Source organism: Puma concolor, chromosome D3, assembly GCF_028749965.1.
Source record: "Puma concolor isolate L17-30 chromosome D3, mPumCon1.1.hap2, whole genome shotgun sequence".
Lineage (NCBI taxonomy): Eukaryota > Metazoa > Chordata > Mammalia > Carnivora > Felidae > Puma > Puma concolor.
In genome coordinates, this window is record NC_141678.1 from 8,204,662 (window position 1) to 8,225,122 (window position 20,461).

The 20,461-nt window shown below is 47.0% G+C and overlaps 1 protein-coding gene across 1 annotated transcript; it reads right to left on the bottom strand.

Annotated features, from left to right (window-relative positions):
* Positions 1–966: 966 nt before the first annotated feature.
* On the bottom strand, positions 967–20,432 carry P2RX4 (purinergic receptor P2X 4). Its single transcript, XM_086681651.1, has 12 exons — positions 20,299–20,432; positions 15,637–15,784; positions 10,958–11,029; positions 10,794–10,866; positions 10,283–10,379; positions 6,117–6,197; positions 5,873–6,014; positions 5,637–5,773; positions 2,744–2,837; positions 2,517–2,582; positions 2,081–2,176; positions 967–1,512 (listed from the first exon to the last, which is right to left on the bottom strand). Exons 1-12 carry the CDS (start codon positions 20,430–20,432, stop codon positions 1,486–1,488), a joined length of 1,167 nt encoding a protein of 388 aa, XP_086537777.1. The 3' UTR covers positions 967–1,485.
* Positions 20,433–20,461: the final 29 nt, after the last annotated feature.

Genomic DNA, 20,461 nt, shown 5'->3' on the forward strand with positions numbered 1-20,461 from the left:
ACTCCGTTCTTAGCCTGCGAGATGAGAAGCCATCCCTAAAACGTCCACTTCCATTTGATCCATGTGTTCAGGCAGGCGTTGTTTTCAAAGAGGCAGCATGAACCAGAGCTTTTTATTCAAAGGGGTTCGGTAAACTTCCCCCCCCCCCCGCCCCCAAAGCAAGAAAAGCCCAGGTTTTATGCAGCAGAAGCAGGCACTTCTAAAATAAACGTTCCCTTCAGTACTTGGAAATGAATTCGTGATGGGGGGGGGAGGGACAAGCAGCTTTCTTTAAGGAGATCCTGAAGACTCCATGCAGAATTAAGTCGGTGTGAAGGCGAAGCTAGAAATAACTTCATTAACATTTCAAACAAGGTAGGTGTAGGTGGTGCTGCTTGTGGTTGGAGACTTCTGGAAAGCAAATGGGGAGGGGACAGGATAAGCCATGTTCTTGTTACTTAAAATTGTGTCCCCCATAGTGCAGGACCACAGTTTTATGTAAAAAAAAACCACATGCACATGTAAGACTAGTCACCACACGGGGGCACCTGGATGGCTCAGCCGGTTAAATGTCCGACCTCAGCTCAGGGCATGATCTCACGGTTTGTGAGTTCGAGCCCCTTGTCAGGCTCTGTGCTGACAGCTCAGAGCCGGCTTCAGATTCTGTGTCTCCCTCTCTCTCTGCCCTTCCCCTGCTCATGCTCTGTCTCTGTCTCAAAAAAAAATAAAAACATTAAAAAAAAAAAAAAAAAAGACAGTCACCACAGGACAAAATCTTGTAAATTCTGTAGGAACACAGCCTTACAAATATCAAGATGCCAAGGCCTTCAAGAGAAGGTCGAAGTCGGGGAGGATGCCTAAAGCCCCAACAACAGACTGTTTCAGGAAGCTTTTTCTGAACACGGTGAGCTGTGACAACAAATGGGTTTAGTGGTCGAAGGAAAAGGGAAGAGAGGAAAGTTCTAGTTCATGCTATGAGAACAAAGATTGAGAAAATCGTTTTAATGTTTGGTCCTTGATCACCTCGACATGCCTCTTCTCAAGGAGACGTGCTAACTCTGTCCCATGACAGTATGGATTGGGGGGAGGAAGAGTGGACCGGGTGACCAAGAGCCAGTGACCACACGCAGGTGCCCTTCCTTCCCTTATAAAGTGCTTGAACAGAGCTGCTGGGCCCCAGCTGGACCGGTCTCGCAGTGGCCTGGAGACTGGAGCACCTGAGGAAGGCTAGTCCTGAAGGAGGCCCTGCCCAGCAGCGGCAGTAGGGCCAGAGCCCTTAGGCCAGAGGTCGCCCCAACAACCCCACATTGAGGTGACCCACTGTGCAGGGTGGTTTACTACACACGCCCTACACACAAAACACGGGAGCAGCTGGGCAACCATGAAGTTCTTGTGCAGTGGAGATGGACTCAGAATCTGGAACTTTCTCTGGGGTGACAACGGCAGCCTTTTCTCCCTCCTCGCTGTGCTCTGATGAGGCCCATGGGGAGCCCAGGTGTGGAGGCATCACTGGTCCATCTCACTGCCAAGCCCCTGCAAAGAAAGGTATGCTTATTGTTGACTGATACGCTTCTGGATAGATGTATAGACACCATGGGCTGCCCATAGGCAAGCCTGGGCCACTTGGGGCAGGCGAGAGCCAGGCACTCACCCTGAGAACTTTGGGCAGCCCTTCACAACTGTATATACTCAGCTTAGCCTGGTGCATGGGTTCTCAAAAAGCATGGTACCCAACCCCTCTTGCTATGTGAGGCAAGTTTAAGGAGTGTGTGGACATAGATTTTGTCATCATATTCATGATTATAAGTAACCTGAGACGTCACTAATTAAAATGAGGCTAGATTTTACAGAGTGAGCCCGTTTGAAGAAAAGTATGAAGTGAATACTAGTACAGATGGTCTAGAAATGGAGCGGAGGATGAGGGTAGTGAGCAGTGTGCCGCTGCCTGGGGTGACCACATGTCTAAGGAGTGCCACCTTTGCACCCGGGTCTCCCCCCAGATGGCCCAGCGCCCCAGGTGCTCACCACTGGCACAAAAAAGAGGCGGAGGTGGCAAGGTGCTTGGACCTTCCTGCCTGCTGGAGGTCAGGAGGCGGCCTACCTGCTCGTAATCCTCCACATACTTGTATTTCTTCTCCCGGTAGTAGTATCTTTTCTTCATGCAGTAGAGGACTATGACGTCACACAGCACTGTCGCCTGAGTGCAGCACAGGGCGAGAAAGAGCGAGCCAGGATGCTTCAGCCCCTGTTATTCTATGCATGCCCCTTCCCACAAAGCCTGGAATCTTTCAAGGATAGAAAGGGCAAGGCTCCACCTCTCAGGAGAAGGCAAGGCCCCGAGGGCCATGGTCTTGGAGAAGGGAAGGGGAGGTGGGGTTGGGGGCAAGGGCAAGAAACTTGGAGGGTTGATTCCAGAAACAAGTGTCAAGGGGAGGAACCAGGATGCCAGTGGAGGGTCTCACCTCACTGTGCTAACTACTGCTGAGGAGGGCGGGCAGCTGGGGGGGGGGGGGGGAGGGGCAGTCTAAGTCACTCACCACCCCTAAGAGCGCCAAACCCGAGCCAATGTTGATCATGGTGGGAATGATGTCAAATTTCCCAGCCTACAAATGACAGAAGAAAAGGACAAAGTTGTGAGAGAGGTGGGCAAGAGCAGATAAAAGGTGGGGAGAGGGCCCGTGGACCCTGGCGAACCCAGAAGCCCGGGGTTCAGAACTCGGAAGCTCTGAACCAGAGCCCCGAGAGAAGCCGGCAGCCAGGCTACCTTTCCGAACACTATGATGTCGAAGCGGATGCCGTAGGCCTTGATGAGCGTGCGGTGCTCGGCGCCAGTCGGGTCACTGTAGTACTTGGCAAACCTAGGGAAAGGGGGACATCAGAGCAGAAATCCCGAGGCCCTCGGGAGCCGGCACTGCCTGCTGGACAGATGATACCTGAGCACCTCAGGGCCTCTCCCGGCTAATGTGGGTTGCGCAGGATGTGGGCTGGGCTGTTGGCAGGAGGATGCCAGGGCCCTTGGGGCACCAGAACTACTCTATCATCACTGTCCCCTCCTACGGTGGAGCTGGAACCTCATGCTCTGAACCTCCTCCTTGACACAGCAGAACCACCTGCCTCTCTCAAGGAGATCCTGGTCACCAACAGCATGTGGCCAGCCAGCAGCTAGCCCTAGGACTGCCTTGTGGGTATGGGCATGGAGCTGGCCATGAAACTCCACAAAGCTCACAGAATCAGTGCTGGACATTTTTTTTTTTAAAGAACTACTGACCCATCGATGGATAAATGAGTAAATAAAATGTGGTATATCCACATAATGGAATATTCTTTGGCCATAAAGAGAGATAAAGTAATGATAAATGTACAATATGGATGAACCTTGGAAAAAAACATGATGCTGAGTGAAAAAAGCCAGTCACAGAAATCCATATAGTGTGTGATTCCATTTATGCAAATCCAGAGAGAAAGGAAGCAGATGGTGGTTGACAGGGACTGAGGTAGATGGGAAGATACAGGTGATGGCTGAAGGGGTTTCGCACTGAGGGGATGAAAATGTTCCAAAATTACGCCGAGAGTGCTACAACTCTGTGAATGAACTAAAAATGATGGAATCCCACACTTTACATGGATGAAGAGTGTTGTGTAAACTATATCTCAATAAAGCCATAAAAAAAAAAATACACATGGGGGAATGGTGGTAGTGGGGGGTCTGTTGAGCCATGATGCCATTTGCTGCCCGTGTTACACATATAGCACGTTGATTCAGAGAAGCCTAAACTCTTGGCCCATGATTAGTCTGGCCCACAACCTCTATGTCATGGTCAGGCTTGGGGAATTCAGGTGGGGCCTGGTGCTAGTGGAGGTCAGGGGATGGGTGTCTTTCTGGTGACGGTTCCCATCGGCTTCTCTCTGTTCTGAGGTTCTGACCCAAGCTTGAGGTTTTTCCACAATGGTTTCTAAACTGTGTAACAGTAGAGACAGCAACACAAATCTAATTCCTTTACTAGGGAAAAAAAATCCAAATATCTGCCCTAGTATCAGTGAGTCAGGTGGTTCAAAATGATAGCTGACTGTAATTCTGGAGGTTTCTGTGATCCCGTATTGGCTTGCACACGTCACCACTAGAGGGAGACAAGTGCAACACAAAAGCACCTCAGACCTACTCAGGTGGCCCCTTGTGGGGATGCTTTTTTTGAGTGGCAAAATGCGTGAGAGATGCCACAAAGGGCACACAACAATGTACGTGGCTACGGGTCTGGTTGCCTCAGGAAACGTGACCCTGGCCCCCTGGTCCTCCCATCAGATTACCAGCTGCACCGGGCTGAACACTGTCACCCAAGATTCGAATCCACCTGGAACATGTGAATGGGAAAAGGAAATAGGAAAATAGGGTCTTTGCAGCTGGAATTAGTTGAGATGAGGTCAGACTGGATTAGGGTGGACTTTGATTCAATATGACTGGTGACCTTGTAAGAAGAGAGGACACACGGGGATGCGCACAGAGGGAAGGCTTTGTGACAACAGCGGCAGAGGTGGGAGTGATGAGTCTATGAGCCAAGGAACACTGGGGAGCACCCAGAACCTGGAAAAGGCAAAAAAAGGTAGCTGGCGTTGCTGACATCTTGATTTGGGAACTTTGGCCTCCATATCCATGAGAGAATAACTTCCTGTTGTTTCAAGCCACCCACCTTGTGGTAATTTGTTGTGGCAGTCCCAGGACATGAATACTTGGTACTTTCGGTAGGGAAGTATCAGCAAAGGCCTTTCCTGAGGCTTAAGCCTGTATCTCCTGCACCCTGGGCATTCCAAAGGCAGACTTGGGTCTTTGAGAAACTAATTCCTGGGTCAGGCCCCAGAGGTCTTCAGACTGGAGGATCACAAGCTCACCCACTCCTCAAAATCAGTGAGCAGGGGTCCTAGGAGGCTGGCCCAAGGTAGCTCAAGCAGCCAGCCTCTCTGGGCTACTCTGAAAATTGTATCAACATGATTTTTTTTTTTATGTTTATTTTTTTTTTTTTAATTTTTTTTCAATGTTTTTTATTTATTTTTGGGACAGAGAGAGACAGAGCATGAACGGGGAAGGGGCAGAGAGAGAGGGAGTCACAGAATCGGAAGCAGGCTCCAGGCTCTGAGCCATCAGCCCAGAGCCTGACGCGGGGCTCGAACTCCCGGACCGCGAGATCGTGACCTGGCTGAAGTCGGACGCTTAACCGACTGCGCCACCCAGGCGCCCCTTATGTTTATTTTTGAGACAGAGACAGAGTTTGAGCAGGGGAGGGGCAGAGAGAGAGGGAGACACAGAATCTAAATCGGGCTCCAGGCTCCGAGCTGTCAGCACAGAGCGTGACGGAGGGCTTGATCTCAACAGACTGCAAAATCATGACTTGAGCTGAAGTCGGACTCTTAACCGACTGAGCCACCCAGGCGCCCCTCAACATGATTTCTGAAGTAAGAAGGGGCACAGGAAGCTCTCACGGGCCAGGATACTGTGGGCACAAGATCTACTAGGAACACTCTGGTACATACCTCTCCACCTGCCCTCAGAGGCTGCCCGAGTGCTGGTCTTTGGTGGGCACGGACGCCCCCACTGGGGAGTGATCCAGGCACTGTCGCCCCCCACCCGCCAGCACAAGAGAACCAGGCCCCAAGCTCACACCTACCTGAAATTGTAGCCGGGGGACACATTGTGGTCCACATCCCGGGTGTCCAGGCGGCGGAAGGAGTACCTGGGCAAGCAGAGGGAGGCGGTTCTGTCCAGGTTGCAATCCCAGTTGATCTGGATACCCATGATACCTCCCTGCAGGTTGTGAGCAGAGACAGCAAGCTTTCCTCGGGGCCCATTCTAGAACAAGATGCGTTAAAGGCTGTGTCGGAAAAGCCAGGGGCTTCTGCCTACCTCAATGGCCATGTCCTGGAAGCTGTGCCCTGCATTCTCCACTATTTTGCCAAGACGGAATATGGGGCAGAAGGGATCTGTTATGGCATCATAAATGCACGATTTGAGGTAGGTAGTGGTGACGTTGGGAAGAATATTCCTCCTAAAGTCAGGAGGAAGCAGAAATGAAGTGAGGGAAACCTCAAAGAGGAGCCAGAAGTTGCTCTAAGACACTGGTGAACTCACACAGCTGGCCACCACTTACTTGCTGAAATTAAATTTGGGATACCAGATGTTGTTCTTAACCAAAAGAGTGAAGTTTTCTGCAGCCTTTAAAAAAGCAGGTCTGAAAAAGATAACGTAACATATTGTTAATAAAAGTACAAGTAGGGGCGCCTGGGTGGCTCAGTTGGTTGAGCGTCCGACTTCAGCTCAGGTCATGATCTCGCGGTTCATGAGTTCGAGCCCCGCGTCGGGCTCAGGGCTGATGGCTCGGAGCCTGGAGCCTGTTTCCGATTCTGAGTCTCCCTCTCTCTCTGCCCCTCCCCCATTCATGCTCTGTCTCTCTCTGTCTCAAAAATAAATAAATATTTAAAAAAAAAAAGTACAAGTAGATGTATTCTCTCCTCCTTATGTAATATTTTTAAAAAGCACAGACACGTGTCCTACAATGTCATTTTGTCAAGAAAAAACATGATCACCTCTCAAGCATTTTCTACCGTCCTCTGCATAAACACTAGGTTAACAGAGGAGGGTAAACTAAACCTTTCCTTTTCTTCCTGTCATGCCTCTTGCCGAAGGCAGTGGGCATTTAAGAGTTTGAGGAATAGCTAAGGAGAAAGGATGCCTGGTAGCTTCCCTTGAAATTATTCAGCCTGCAGCCGGTTTCGGGGTTTCAGGGTTTCAGAGTGAGCGCATCTCACTCAGGTGCCCTCAGGGGAATGCTCAACAGATCTGGTTTTACAAGTCCAAGCAAAGGTGAATTCACCAACAGGGTGGATCCTGATCTCATCGCAAAAGTACACAAAAATCACGTGTCTGCTGGCACTCTCTTCTTGGAAGTGCCACATCAGCTCCTGGCTGACAGGTACACGGTAAATCTGTCTCCAAGGGGACCCCGCTTCTTTGGTGCGTCTCTACAGGAGAATCCAGTGCTGGGGGCAGACCCCTTTGTGGGGAAGGGCAGGGGGGGAGGGGGCAGGGGAGGCTTCCCTGATCCAGGTGGAATATTTGAGTTTATAAACAGTATCCATAGTCTTCTTAACCCTGAGACAGAAGCAAGTCCACACAGCAAAGACAGCTGAACCTGTCACCACTGATGCCAAGAAAGGCCTTGACCAAGGTACTTCTCTCAGGGCTTCAAGTTCCCACATCCCTGTATCAAGAGGGATGGATTATATTAGGGTTTTTCAAACTATTGCCATTCTCTATACCATAGCTTTCCCCCACATCTGTCTAACTCATATGTAAAACTTTTAAGATTAACTGTTTTATTATTTTTTTAATGTTTTAAAAAATTTAATGAATTAATTTTATTTTAGAGAGAGAGAGCACACAAGTGGGGGAGAGGAGCAGAGGGAAGGGAGAGAGAGAGAAAGAGAGAAAGAGAGAAAGAGAAAGAGAATGAATGAGAATCCCAAGCAAGATCCATGCCTAGTGCAGAGCCCGATGCAGGGCACGATCCCAGGATTCTGGGGTCATGACCCAAGCTAAAATCAAGAATCAGTTGCCCAACTGACTGAGCCATCCAGGTGCCCCTAACTCACAGTTAAAAAAAAAAAAAAAATGCAGGTGTAATCCACACAATATAAAATTAACCATTTTAAAGTGTTAATTCAGGGGCGCCTGGGTGGCGCAGTCGGTTAAGCGTCCGACTTCAGCCAGGTCACGATCTCGCGGTCCGGGAGTTCGAGCCCCGTGTCGGGCTCTGGGCTGATGGCTTGGAGCCTGGAGCCTGTTTCCGATTCTGTGTCTCCCTCTCTCTCTGCCCCTCCCCATTCATGCTCTGTCTCTCTCTGTCCCAAAAAATAAATAAACGTTGAAAAAAAAAATTAAAAAAAAAAAAGTGTTAATTCAGTGGCATTAAATACATTCGTGATGTTGTGCAACTATCACACATCTAGTTCTAGAACATTTTCATCACCCCAAAGAGAAACTTTGTACCCATTAAGCACTAGTATCTATTCCCCCCACCCCCACGCCCTACCCTACCCCCTGCCTTTGGGAACCACTAATCTACTTTTTGTCTCTCCAAATTTGTCTACTCTGGACATTTTATATAAACAGATTCATACAATATGTGGCCTTTTGTGTCTGGCTTCTTTCACTTAGCACCATGTTTTCTAGGTTCATCCACATTGTAGCATCTAACGTTTCATTCTCTTTTTATGGCTGTGTCCTATTCCTTTGCATGGATGGACTGTAATCTGTTTATCTCTTTCTCTGATGGACATTTGTGTTGTTCCTGCCTTTAGGATCAACTGACTGTTTTTTACTGACATTCATTTTGAAATGAAACTTTCCATCATGACCATAAGAAATATCATTTGCCCCAAGTCAGAGGTCATTGTTCAAATAAATATAATCATATCAAAACAGTATTACTAAAAGTTGTAGTTAAGGGGCACCTGGGGGGGCTCAGTCGGTTAAGCGTCCAACTTTTGATTTCGGCTCAGGTCATGAGATAGAGCCCTATGTCAGGCTCCGTGCCTAGAGTGAAGCCTGCTTGGAGTTCATTTGTTCATTCTCATTCTCTCTCTCTCTGCCCCTCCCCCCCCCACCGCCCCTCTCCCCTGCTTACACTATCTCTCTCTCTCTCAAAAACAAACAAACAAACAAAAAAGTTCTACTTAATATTACTGTTTGCCCAAGGTGCTGAATCTGGGGATTGTAATTTATGAGAAATGGAAATCAGCAAGTTCTAAAAGAACCCAAACCAGGATTTCCTCCTTGATATAAGCTTAGAAGCTGAATAAGAATGGGAATGTCCTTCTCTTCATGTGACTCATGTTATTTCATGTTATCAGTGTATACTTAAAAATCATCTTCCACTCGATTAGATACATGACAGTGCTGTCCAATGAAAATATACTGAGACACAAATACAAGCCACCTTGCAATTTCAAGTGTCTAGTAGTCACATTGAAAAGTAAAAATAACAAGTGCAACTAACTTTTCTATAATAACCCAATATATCTGAAGTATTATTTCACCAGGTAAACACAAAGTATCATATATATATATGTATATAGTATCATATATATAATACATACACATATAATTTGTTTCCCATAACGTCTTCAGGCTCTGGAGTACATTTTACACTGAGCATTTTGTTTGGTTCCAGACACCTTTTGAGTGCTCGACAGCTACCTATGGCCAGTAGCACGGTGTTAGGGAGCACAGCTCCATAAGACCCTTTGCAGCTCAAAAATGCTAGGATTCATTTTCTTTTAGTATTTCCTTCCCTAGCCTGAGCTGCTGCCCTCGGCAATCTTGCAATCGGCACCTCTCAGCCGTTTCTTCCGTTGCAGTGTACCCCAGATGAGGTTAACGTGGCTGGCTCCCTGCCAGGCTTATCCAGGCCTCCGTCTGAACTCTGGGTCAGGAAGGCTGGAGTTGCAAGCAATTCTGAGAGCGTTACCTCTGACCCACCCAATCAAAGTGAGCAAATTACTATTGGGAAGAATGTTATTCTAGGGCAGCCCTGAGCCTGCTCTCCTTTATAAAACACACTACAGTGGACACTAATTATTTTCCTGCCCAGCATCTGTTCCCTTCTTTTCTGGTAATGATCCCCCAATTTCCTTTGGAAGCCACACCTCTCTACTCTCAGGCTATGTGATTTGGGTGGGAATGACTGCGCCCTAGCTCCAGAGGTGGGCAGGTGACCCAGGCCTGAGCTGATAAGCAAAATCCATGCCTCAGCTACAGTGATGGGTGGAGGGATGTGGCTGAAGATGTGATGGACAGGTCTAGATGGACCTGTCTAGATGGACAGGTCTAGAATCTTTATGGACAACCGGGCTGGGAGACTTGGGAGAATATAAGCCCAGAGACGCCTCCTAGGACTACACCACAGTCCTGCAAATGAAGCCAATATGGGGGAAGCAGAGTCAAAAGGTGGAAACTCTGAAGCTGTCCTTTGAGTCCCAGGTCTAGTTGTGCTGGGCTCTTCATAGTTAGCTGGACAGTAAACTGCCCCTGCCATGTGTGTGTCCTGCTTGAGGCACCGAGAACTGTTTCCTGTTACTTGCAACTGACAAAGTCCAAACATAGAAATAAATCATCTGCACTCTTCTCGCAAGTGACAAATGCTGTGGCCCACCTTGCCATTGGTCCCGGCCCTGGGGAAGCCTGATTCCACAAAGACACCAAGAGCACAACACACAGGCTTAACTCCCCTGCCGCCTTCCCTTGGGCAGGACTCACTCAGGCACATGTGTGTCATCTTCCACTGGACACCACGCTGCCACCTCGCACGTCTTCACGGTCTCATTGAACAGCACGCATCTTCCTGTTGCAATTCCTGCAGGGGCAAGGGGCACCTATTTTCTACTTTTGCAAGGGAGAGAAGGGGAAGCACCGCCATAACATCCTGTGCAATTGATCTTGAGCTGTTCCAGTTACAGGCTTTATACAGTTTCCACAAATTAGAGGAAAACAGTTGCCTGAGTCCAGCAGCAAGGCTAGGGTGATGGCACAGGACAAGATCTGGGGTGGCCTCTGGAGTATGGGTAACAGGTGAATGTCGAGAAGATCCTAAGAGCCTAATCGGTACACCAGGCTCACCCAAGGTCATATGAAGGACTGGGGAATGTAGGGGATTTCTTCGTCCCGAACAGCTCTCTGGGAGAGAAGCCCCACAGGGGAGGCAGTCTGGTCAGGGGCTGCCCTCCCCACGCTAAATGTCTACTGTGGGGTCACAGCCACGTGCTCATACCGTTGCTGTGGGTGCCTGAAGAGCCAGCAGCACAGTTGGCATCAGATTTACACACAGTGGTCTTATCTGGAAGCTGGAAAAAGAAGAAAGAGTGAAAACAAATTCCATGTGGTCAGTCAGGTGGGGGAGAGGGGCCTGAGGCTCTTTCCTGAGAAGCTGCCTACCTCAGGACAGAGGCCCTGGGTCTGGTTGACGGTGGTGATCATGTTGGTCATGATGAAGAGGGAGTTCTCCTCCTGCAGAGGGGGAAATGGGGGAGAGAGCACCACTGTGTTACCTTCAGAGGAGTCAGGCCAAGCCATAAAGAAAGCCAGGTGTTCATTTAATAGGACAGTACCTTTCACTTCTCCCATATGTCATGCAGAAAACATTTTATTTTATTTATTTATTTATTTATTTATTTATTTATTTATTTATTTATTATTATTATTATTTTTTAACGTTTATTTATTTTTGGGACAGAGAGAGACAGAGCATGAACGGGGGAGGGGCAGAGAGAGAGGGAGACACAGAATCAGAAACAGGCTCCAGGCTCTGAGCCATCAGCCCAGAGCCTGACGTGGGGCTTGAACTCACGGACCGGACCGCGAGATCGTGACCTGGCTGAAGTCGGACGCTTAACCGACTGCGCCACCCAGGCGCCCCAGAAAACATTTTAAAAACTGATCTTTTGGGGCACCTGGGTGGCTCCATCGATTAAGCCACCGACTTCAGCTCAGGTCATGATTTCATGGCTCGTGAGTTCAAGCCCCGCATCAGGCTCTCTGCTGTCAGCATAGAGACTGCTTCAGATCCTCTGTCCCCCGCCCTCCCAACTCTCTGCCCCTCCCCCCTGGGTGCACTCTCCTTCTTTCTCCCTCTCTCTCAAAAATAAACACTAAAAATTAAATAAACAAAAACAAAAAACAACCCTGATCTTTTTTTTTTTATATCTTGTTCTCTGAGAGTTTATAAGCTAACTGAAGACGGGATTCAAGTAAATACTTGTACCACAATCCCCCCTTATCTGCAAGGGGATAACGTTCCAAGACCCCTGGGGGATGCCTGAAAATGCAGATAGTACCCAACCCTCCATATACTGTGTTTTTTTCCAATGCAGACATACCTATGATAAAGTTAAAATTTAAATTAGACATAGTAAGGGGCACCTGGGTGGTTCAGTCAGTTAGGTGTCCAACTTCGGCTTGGGTCATGATCTCATGGCTTGTGAGTTTGAGCCCCACGTCGGGCTCTGTGCTGACAGCTCAGAGCCTGGACTCTGCTTCGGATTCTGTGTCTCCCTCTCTCTCTGCCCCACACCTGCCTGCACTCTGTGTGTGTGTGTCTCTCTCTCTCTCAAAAATAAACATTTAAAAAATAAATAAATAAATTAGACACAGTAAGAGATTAACAACAATAACTAATACTAAATAGGACAATTATAATAGTATACTATAATAAAAGGTATGTGAATTTAGTCTCTCTCTCTCTCTCTCAAAATACCTTACTGTACTGTACTCACCCTTCTTTGGGTAATGATAAATTGCCTATGTGAAGACATGAAGTGAGGTGAATGTTTGAAGCATTGCGCTGCTACTGACTTGAGGTTATGTCAGGAGCACCATCTGCTTCCAGACTACGGCTGACCATGAGTAACTGAAACTGTGGACGGGCGGGGTGGGGTGGGGGGGCTACTGTTTATATGTGTTCATGGCAGAATTGTTCATAGTGACCCAGAGGTGGAAACACCCCAAGTATCTATTGACAGATGAATGGATAAACAGATTGTGGTTATCTATACCTACGTGTGTGCCTACAATGGATTATGACTTGGCCATAAAGAGGAATGAAGCACTCAAACAGGATACAACTGGGTGAACCTCAAAAACATGATGCTAAGTCAAAGAAGCCAGACACAAAAGGCCACATATTTTATGATTCTATGAAATTTCCATAGAGCCAGAAGGTAGGTGAGTGGGTGTCTCAGAGGCAGGGGTAAAGTGGAGGGTAGGATGAGCAGTGACTGCTTAATGGGTATGGGGTCTCCTCTTGGGGTGATGAAAATGTTCTGGAACTAGAAGGAAGTTATAGGTGCATAATATCATGAAAGTACTAAATGCCATGGAATTTTTCAATCTGAAATAGCTAATATTATGACATGTGAATTTCACCTCAATGGAAAAAAATGTCTATAATCTGAAGTGGTTCCTTAATAAAGCTTGGCTTGTTAAGGGAAAAGAGCCAAAAAGTGCTCAAGACATCCTCTGCCAAACAGATTACCTCAGAGGTACAAAAACGCAAGGCCACCAAACTCCCCAAATTTGGCTGGTTTTCTTTCCTAGCTGAAATTAAAATAAATAAATAAAACATTCTAGAGAAGATCAAATCAGGGTCAGCAATTGATACTTCTCCATTTGAGAAGGTTGTTTTTTCCTCCCAGGAATGTGCCAAAAGGTTGATTTACAGTTTCTGGAGAGGGAGCATCTGGGTGGCTCAGTCGGTTGAGCATCCAACTCTTTTTTTTTTCCAATGTTTATTTTTGAGAGAGAGACAGAACACGAGTTGGGGAGAGGCAGAGAGAGAAGGAGACACAGAATCCAAAGCAGGCTCCAGGTTCTGAGCTGTCAGCACAGAGTCTGACACGGGGCTCGAACTCACAAACTGTGAGACCATGACCTGAGCCTCAGTCAGACGCTTAACTGACTGAGCCACCCAGGTGCCTCAAGCATCCAACTCTTTTTCTTTTTAATTTTTTAAAAATGTTTTTATTAATTTTTGAGACAGAGACAGAGCATGAGCAGGGGAGGGGCAGAGAGAGAAGGAGACACAGAATCTGAAGCAGGCTCCAGGCTCTGAGCTGTCAGCACAGAGCCTGATGCGGGGCTCGAACTCACAGACTGCGAGATCATGACCTGAGCTGAAGCTGGACGCTTAACCGACTGAGCCACCCAGGCACCCCCCACCAAGCATCCAACTCTTGATTTTGGCTCAGGTCATGATCTTGCAGTTTGTGGGTTCAAGCTCCATGCTGATAGTACAGAGCCCGTTTGGGATTCTTTCTCTTTCTGCCCCTTCCCCCGCCAAAATAAATAAATAAAACATAAAAAAAAAAAAGATCAATATTTAGAAAACAAAAGTTTCTAGAGAACAATTCACTGGGGATGAGACTGAAGAATTGCTAAGGACCTTCCAACATAAGGAATAAAAGATGTCCAAAAATCCTAGTTGGACCTCCCCCTCACTGAACACTGGCATTCTAAAATGAAATACCAGAAGCTTTCTGTCAGTGTTTCGTGCTCTGTGGAAGAGTGGAGTCAGCACCGGGAGCCATCTGGAGGATCAGGGTAACTCAGGGATCAAAATGTCTGTAGACCTCTCCACCCCCAGGTCTGACAAGGTGTTGGAAGCTCTGGGAATAGCTAGCATCTTCCAAAGAAAGATCTAGAACAAGCCAAGTTGGGAGACAAGGAAATGTCTTGAGGAAGCATGAGGATGTGGCATGATGCCCAAGGCTCTCCTGGCTTTTTTTTGTTTGATTTTTTTTTTGAGAGAGAGATGGAACATGAGGGAGCTCAGGCAGGGGGGGGGGGGGCAGAGAGAAAGAGGGAGACACAAAACCCGAAGCAGGCTGATAGCTCAGAGCCCGATGTGGTCCTCGAACTCAATAACCATGAGATCATAACCTGAGCGTAAGTCGGAAACTTAACTGACTGAGCCATCCAGGCACCCCTATTTCTTATCTACTTTAAGCTCAGGGAAACTTCAGTCTGGAGATGAGCACTGCAAACAAATGTTTGTGGTCCATCCGCAAAGAAGCAGAGGGCATTGTGCAAGCTCATGAAGAGAGAGCACTGTGGGGCTCACGCAGCCCCCAGCCCAGAGTTGAGCTGGAAGGCAGAGCAGCTGCCTATTCCTTTCCACTGAGGGGCAGAAGCAGTGGGTCCACGGTCTTCCTTGGCCCCAGTAAACAGACTGGGTATGATGGTCCCCATGGCTTCACAGGAAGCAGAGGTCTCTCTGTTGACGCAGATGCATGCCAACAGGACCACCTGCCTCCAGCAAACTATGAATCCGCTGTTCCATTTGACCTTCATTGCTCATTAGCTTTGGTATTCTCTTTGTGGTATTCCCCACAAAACCCTTCTCTTGAGAAGTCGGGGGTCGGGGGAGGGAAATGAAGAAAGAGAGTTTCTCAACTCCTTGCTTAGCTCTGAGCCAGGAGCTGACAGCTTATTTGCATTTAGCCACCCCGGACCCTAGCATATAAGGCATCTGGAGGGATATGTCAGGGTCTGGCCATGGACCACAGCCATTATCATGGCTAAAGACAGTTAATACTTAACTTGGAGCTGTGTCAATTAACAGACTGGATACTAGGGTGCTGTATCACTTTCTTCCCTTACCTTTATTACTGACAAAATCCTATACGGGCATGTCTGTTTCCTTCTGGTTTGGCTTTGGTCTCGAACTGCTGATAAACTTTTTACACTGTCTGCAAAGGTTTACCTTGTGGATTTACAACAATAAAGCAAATACAAAGTGTGGAATGGTGGTATTTCCACCTGAATTTTTCCCAGGATTTAAAACATTTGCTTCTCTACCTTTCAGGGCCTGAGACAGGCCGAGTTGTCTGTGTTTAAGCCAACCATGATTTAGGGCTGAAGCAACCTAGCTGGTTGAATATTATTTATTTGACCCCAAGCCAGAAAGGGATCTGCCTGTGTTGCTTTTTTGGGCTAAGAAAATCAGTCTGGGCATCAGTGATGTTAGAACTCAGCGAATCATTAATCAAGAGAGCAAAGTCAGTAAAGGGAAAGGAGCTAATGAGAAGCTTTAGCGTTAGAAGCCATGGTGGGAGGCATACCTGAGCTGGAATCACATAGTCCGCCACATCCCAGACCCGGAATCCAAGTGTAGAAGTGTTGGTTACAGTCACGCCTTTGGCTTTGGTAGTAACGGAGCTGACCACAGAGTCCATTTCCTGGTAGCCTTTTTCCCACACAAACACCCACCTACAAAATAAAACACTCCTCTTAAATTGCCATTAGGATTCAGTGACTTTGTTTTGTTTTGTTTTGAGACAGAGAGAGGCAGAGCATGAATGGGGGAGGGTCAGAGAGAGGGAGACACAGAATCTGAAACAGGCTCCAGGCTCTGAGCTGTCAGCACAGAGCCCGACACGGGGCTCGAACTCACGGACCGCGAGATCATGACCTGAGCTGAAGTCGGCCGCTTAACCGACTGAGCCACCTAGGCGCCCCAGGATTCAGTGACTTTGAATTGATACTAGGGAGTCTCTGATAGCCAGAGGCTGACAGTACAACATTAACTAATTATGCAACTTTACAAAACTGTTTAACTTAGGGGGCTCTGCAAAATGGGCATATAGAACATAAATCACAGGGTGGTTTGTGGGAGATAAATGAGATGATGTAGGTAAAGCCCTTAGCACAGTGATCAGCACAAAGAAAGTACTCAATGAATGTCTTTATTTGACATTCAAATATCTATAGTTGAGCACTTTCAATGCACTATGACCTGCAGAATCTCCAAAGCAATTATAAAAATTATGATAATAGTTACCATCTGGGTGTTTTCTAATCCAAGGTGCTAATCTAAGCTCTATATATTTATTAACTAATTTAATCCTAACCACTTTATAACCAGATATTATTCTCTATTTATTTTAAAATTTATTCTCTATTTATCTTAAAGTTTATTTACTTATTTTGAGAGAGTGAGAGTGTGTGCATGCATGAGCAGAGGAGCAGAGAGAGAGGGAGAGAGAGAATCCCAAGCAGCCTCCGCACATGGGGCTCTATCCCACGAACTGGGAGATTGTGACCCGAGCCAAAATCAAAAGTCAGACACTTAACCGACTGAGCCACCCAGGCACCCCTATTATTCTCTATTTTTACAGAGGAGGAAACTAAGACAGAGAGAGGTTAAGTCATTTGCCCAAGGTCACACAGTTAGTGAATGACAAAGTGAGGATCTGAACTCAAGTCTTTTGCCTCTGAAGCCTCTTTTCTTGTCCTGTATGCTATACTCCCTCCAGAAAAGAGAATCTCACTGTTAAAGTAACTTTTTATTTTAGTTTCATACTTTTTCTCCAAGAATTCAGGTCCCATGTATGCTTCTCTTCTCTGGGGAGAATTGAGGGTGTTGCAACCAGCTTGAATAATTAAAGGGGGGCCTGGGTGGCTCAGCCATTTAAGCGTTGACTTTGGTCAGGTCATGATCTCATGGTTCATGAGGTCAAGCCCCGCATCGGGCTCTGCACTGACAGTTCGAAGCCTGCTTGGGATTCTCTCTCTCTCCCTCTCTCTGCCTCTTCCCCATCTGTATTCTCATTCTCTCTCTCTCTCTCTCTCTCCCTCTCAAATAAATAAACTTAAAAAAAATCTAAAGGCATTAGCACATAGTGGTTAGGACACTGGAACCTAGACTGAAGTCAGTGATCATGGTTCATTTCTAAGCTCTACCTTCACTAGGCATAACTTTGGCCTTTCTCTGTGCCTCAGTTTTTCCTATCAATAACATGGGAATGATAATAGGACTTCATAGGATAGTTGTGAGGTTAAATAAGTTAATGCATGTCAAATGTTTAGAACAATGTTTGTGTCGCCATCAAAAGGCTAAAATTGGCCATGATGGGAGGATTTACACCATGGAAGTTGGCTAATACTACAAATGAGAACTCCTTTCCACCAGAGCTGTTATTAAACACCTACCAGCGACCATTATTGTTATTTTTTCTAGAATCAAGAAATGCTAGCATCCCTTTCCTCTCCTTATAAGCTCTAGCTGCTAAGACTCCAAAAAATCACTGGCTTTGGTTATTTATGGGTTTGGCTGGTCTGAGCAGTCTCCAAATTCATTGTCCAACCTAGAGGTAGGCTTTTCCCCAAACAAGTCCTTTTCTTCAAGTGTTCTAGGAATTTAGCTGCAATGTAAGCTTTCATTTAATTCTACTGAGACACACAGAAGCTTATTTTACCACAGAGTACAGTGAGTTGCTAAATCAGAGACACATGGTTTCACACGAATCACTATGTGATTAACTACTGCCTCATCATGTGATAGATGACAGAATCAGATAACTGAGAAATCCATGTCCAGTCTAAGATGAATTGGCTTAGGAAGCTAAGAGATGAGTTAAAAAAAAAAAAAAAAGGAAAAAGAAAAGAAAAAAAAAGAAAAATGCCTTTAATTTCCTGAGTCAGTTTTGATCATAGAAGATGGAAAAGCAAAGCATTTACTGCTTTATAAATCCTCATGATCAAGGTAGCACACACTCTATGGGAACCTTGGAAAGCTGTGCTACCCAACAGAAATAGAACACAAGCTACATATGTAATGTAATTTCTAACAGCCATGTTAAAAAAGTAAAAAGTGTGGGACCCAAGGAATTTTACAAAAATCCCCTACCCCTGGACAAGCAGAGCAAGACTAACTCCATTTTGTGCTACACCCACCATCTCATGTATAACCCCCACATGACCTACTTATTGCTTAAGACATTCCCCCACCCTAGTCAAGCGGCTGAGCACACCCTTACTGGAAACCGGCTCATTTAGGAATGCGGAACCCCTAACCGCCAAATAACGTAAACCCCGCCTTTTGCTCGCCAAACTTGCGCGCCAATTCTGACCAGAGTGATAGGCTAGTTCAAACAGTTACTATGGGGTAAACTGTAATTCAATTGGCCACCTGCATGTGGACTGACATGAATATGCAACTTTCTGTGTGTGTTACAATCTCATTGGCCACTGGCCCCTATAAAACTGCTACCCCTCTTAACCTAGGGGTCCAAGTCCCTGCTCCCCTGTGTCGGGTATACTTGGGCCCAAGCTCGAGCTTGCAAATAAACCCTCGTGCGTTTGCATCGGTATCGGCTCCTTGGTGGTCTCTCGGATTCGAAATCAGGGGGTTTACAAAAGAAAAACAGGTAAAATTAATTATAATGATATATTTTATGTTACCCAATATATCCAAAATATTTTATCATGTTATCAATGTAAGATGTATTAATGTGATAGTTCACATCTTTATGGGCAGCTATAGACACTTTCTGTAGTCTAGAACTTTACAGATACCCTAAGGTAGATTTAAACTAATCCTCCCTTGAGGATCGAAAGCCAAGAGGAAAAAGCTGAGAGCTTTTGATTCTAAGTGCTTCCAGTCCAATCCAGCAATGTGAGTTTACTTAACCAGTTAGAAGCAGGTCTCAAAATTTAAGGTGCATCAACAATCACTGGGGGGCAAGGAGTTACTGGTGGTGGTATGTATTAAGACTTAATAAATCCAAACCTGGGAGTGGGCCAGGTGGTTCTGATGTAGAGCCCATATGTGGGAAACCATTTTATTGAATCCTGTCAGTGCTTACTGCTGCTCAGCTGACAGCTGTTAGAACCCATACCTAACAGCCAGATCATGTGAATTCCCAACAGCGGTGTTAACAGATTCCAAGCCTCACTCCAGGGTGGGGGATCTGTTACTTTTATACAGTTCCTCAGGTGAATCTTTCACAATCAGGTAGGTTTAGAAAACACTAGGACATTGGTTCTCAAACTTTGCTGCACATCAGAATCACGCTGGGAGTCAGTCATACTCCGTAGCAATGAAATCAGGTCTGGGGATGGGAGTCAGCAATCTGTATTTTTAAAAGGTTCCCAAAAGGTTCTAATGTGCAGCTGGGAACCACTGCATTAAGCCTTTCAAGAAAAGGAATGCCAGAGTAGATAACATGTCAGCTCAGCAGCTGTAGACGCTGTAACGCCCAGGTGGAACTTGAAAGTGGGCCCAATTGGTAAGTTAATTTCTACCTCCTCTTTGAGTTTCATTAAATTGTAATGGATGCATTCAATTAAAATTAAGCACTTGGTGAGACTAGAAGGTGGCAGAGCATATGGAAGCATAAAAAGGGAGCACAGAGAATGATGGGCTAAGTACTTATACCAAAAACCCAACCACTTCACAAAACAAAGGAACTGAAATGCTAAAATGCTTTTTAGAAGTGTGACCTCTTCACTCTCTTGGGTTACCACACGGTACTTAAAGGAAAGGACCGGAAGCCACAGACCCAAAAGGAACCAAATGGAAATTCCAAGTCTTGTTTTCTGTCAGCTGATCATTAGAATGGGAAGTGAAGTGCAAAGACTGAGCCATTTAGGACAAAGCACCCCCGCCGCCAAAGGACAACACGGAGCAAGTCAGAGAACAAGAAGCAGGAAGGATGAAGGTCTAGCCAGGCTTTGCCCTGAAAACACAACATCAAAGCTGTCTCCTGACTCAGAGCCTGGTCCCCCGGTGGCCAGGGTCCGGGGAGGGGTGTGTCACCCGTCTCGGGTCGCGCACCCCCCCCCCCTCGCGGACAGCACCTGGAGGCCGCTCGAGGGGCTCACCGGGTGACCTAGGCCAGGAGGAGCAGGTGCACGGGCGGGACGCAGAAGGGGAGTTCCCGGCCGTCACGACACTCCTGACCCCGGGACCCCTCGGGGACAGCGCCTGCGGTCGCGCTCACCCGATGACGTAGGCCAGGATGAGCACCTGCACGGCCCGGTTCATGAGCCCCACTTTACGGCTGCGGATGAGCACGATGCGCGGCGTGTCGTACTCGAACAGGAAGGCGGCCAGCGCCGCGCAGCAGCCCGCCATGGCCCGCGCTGGCTGCCGTCCCGCCGCCC

What these genes read in the sequence shown, in the direction of transcription:
- P2RX4 (XM_086681651.1), bottom strand. Translation starts at nt 20,432, where the DNA reads ATGGCGGGCTGCTGCGCGGCGCTGGCCGCCTTCCTGTTCGAGTACGAC. An exon ending in TCCCCCGGCTACAATTTCAG is followed by an intron (nt 2,838 to 5,636) that starts GTAGGTGTGAGC and finishes CCCTTTCCCTAG; the next exon opens with GTTTGCCAAGTACTACAGTG. An exon ending in GTTTGGCGCTCTTAGGGGTG is followed by an intron (nt 2,177 to 2,516) that starts GTGAGTGACTTA and finishes TGCTGCACTCAG; the next exon opens with GCGACAGTGCTGTGTGACGT.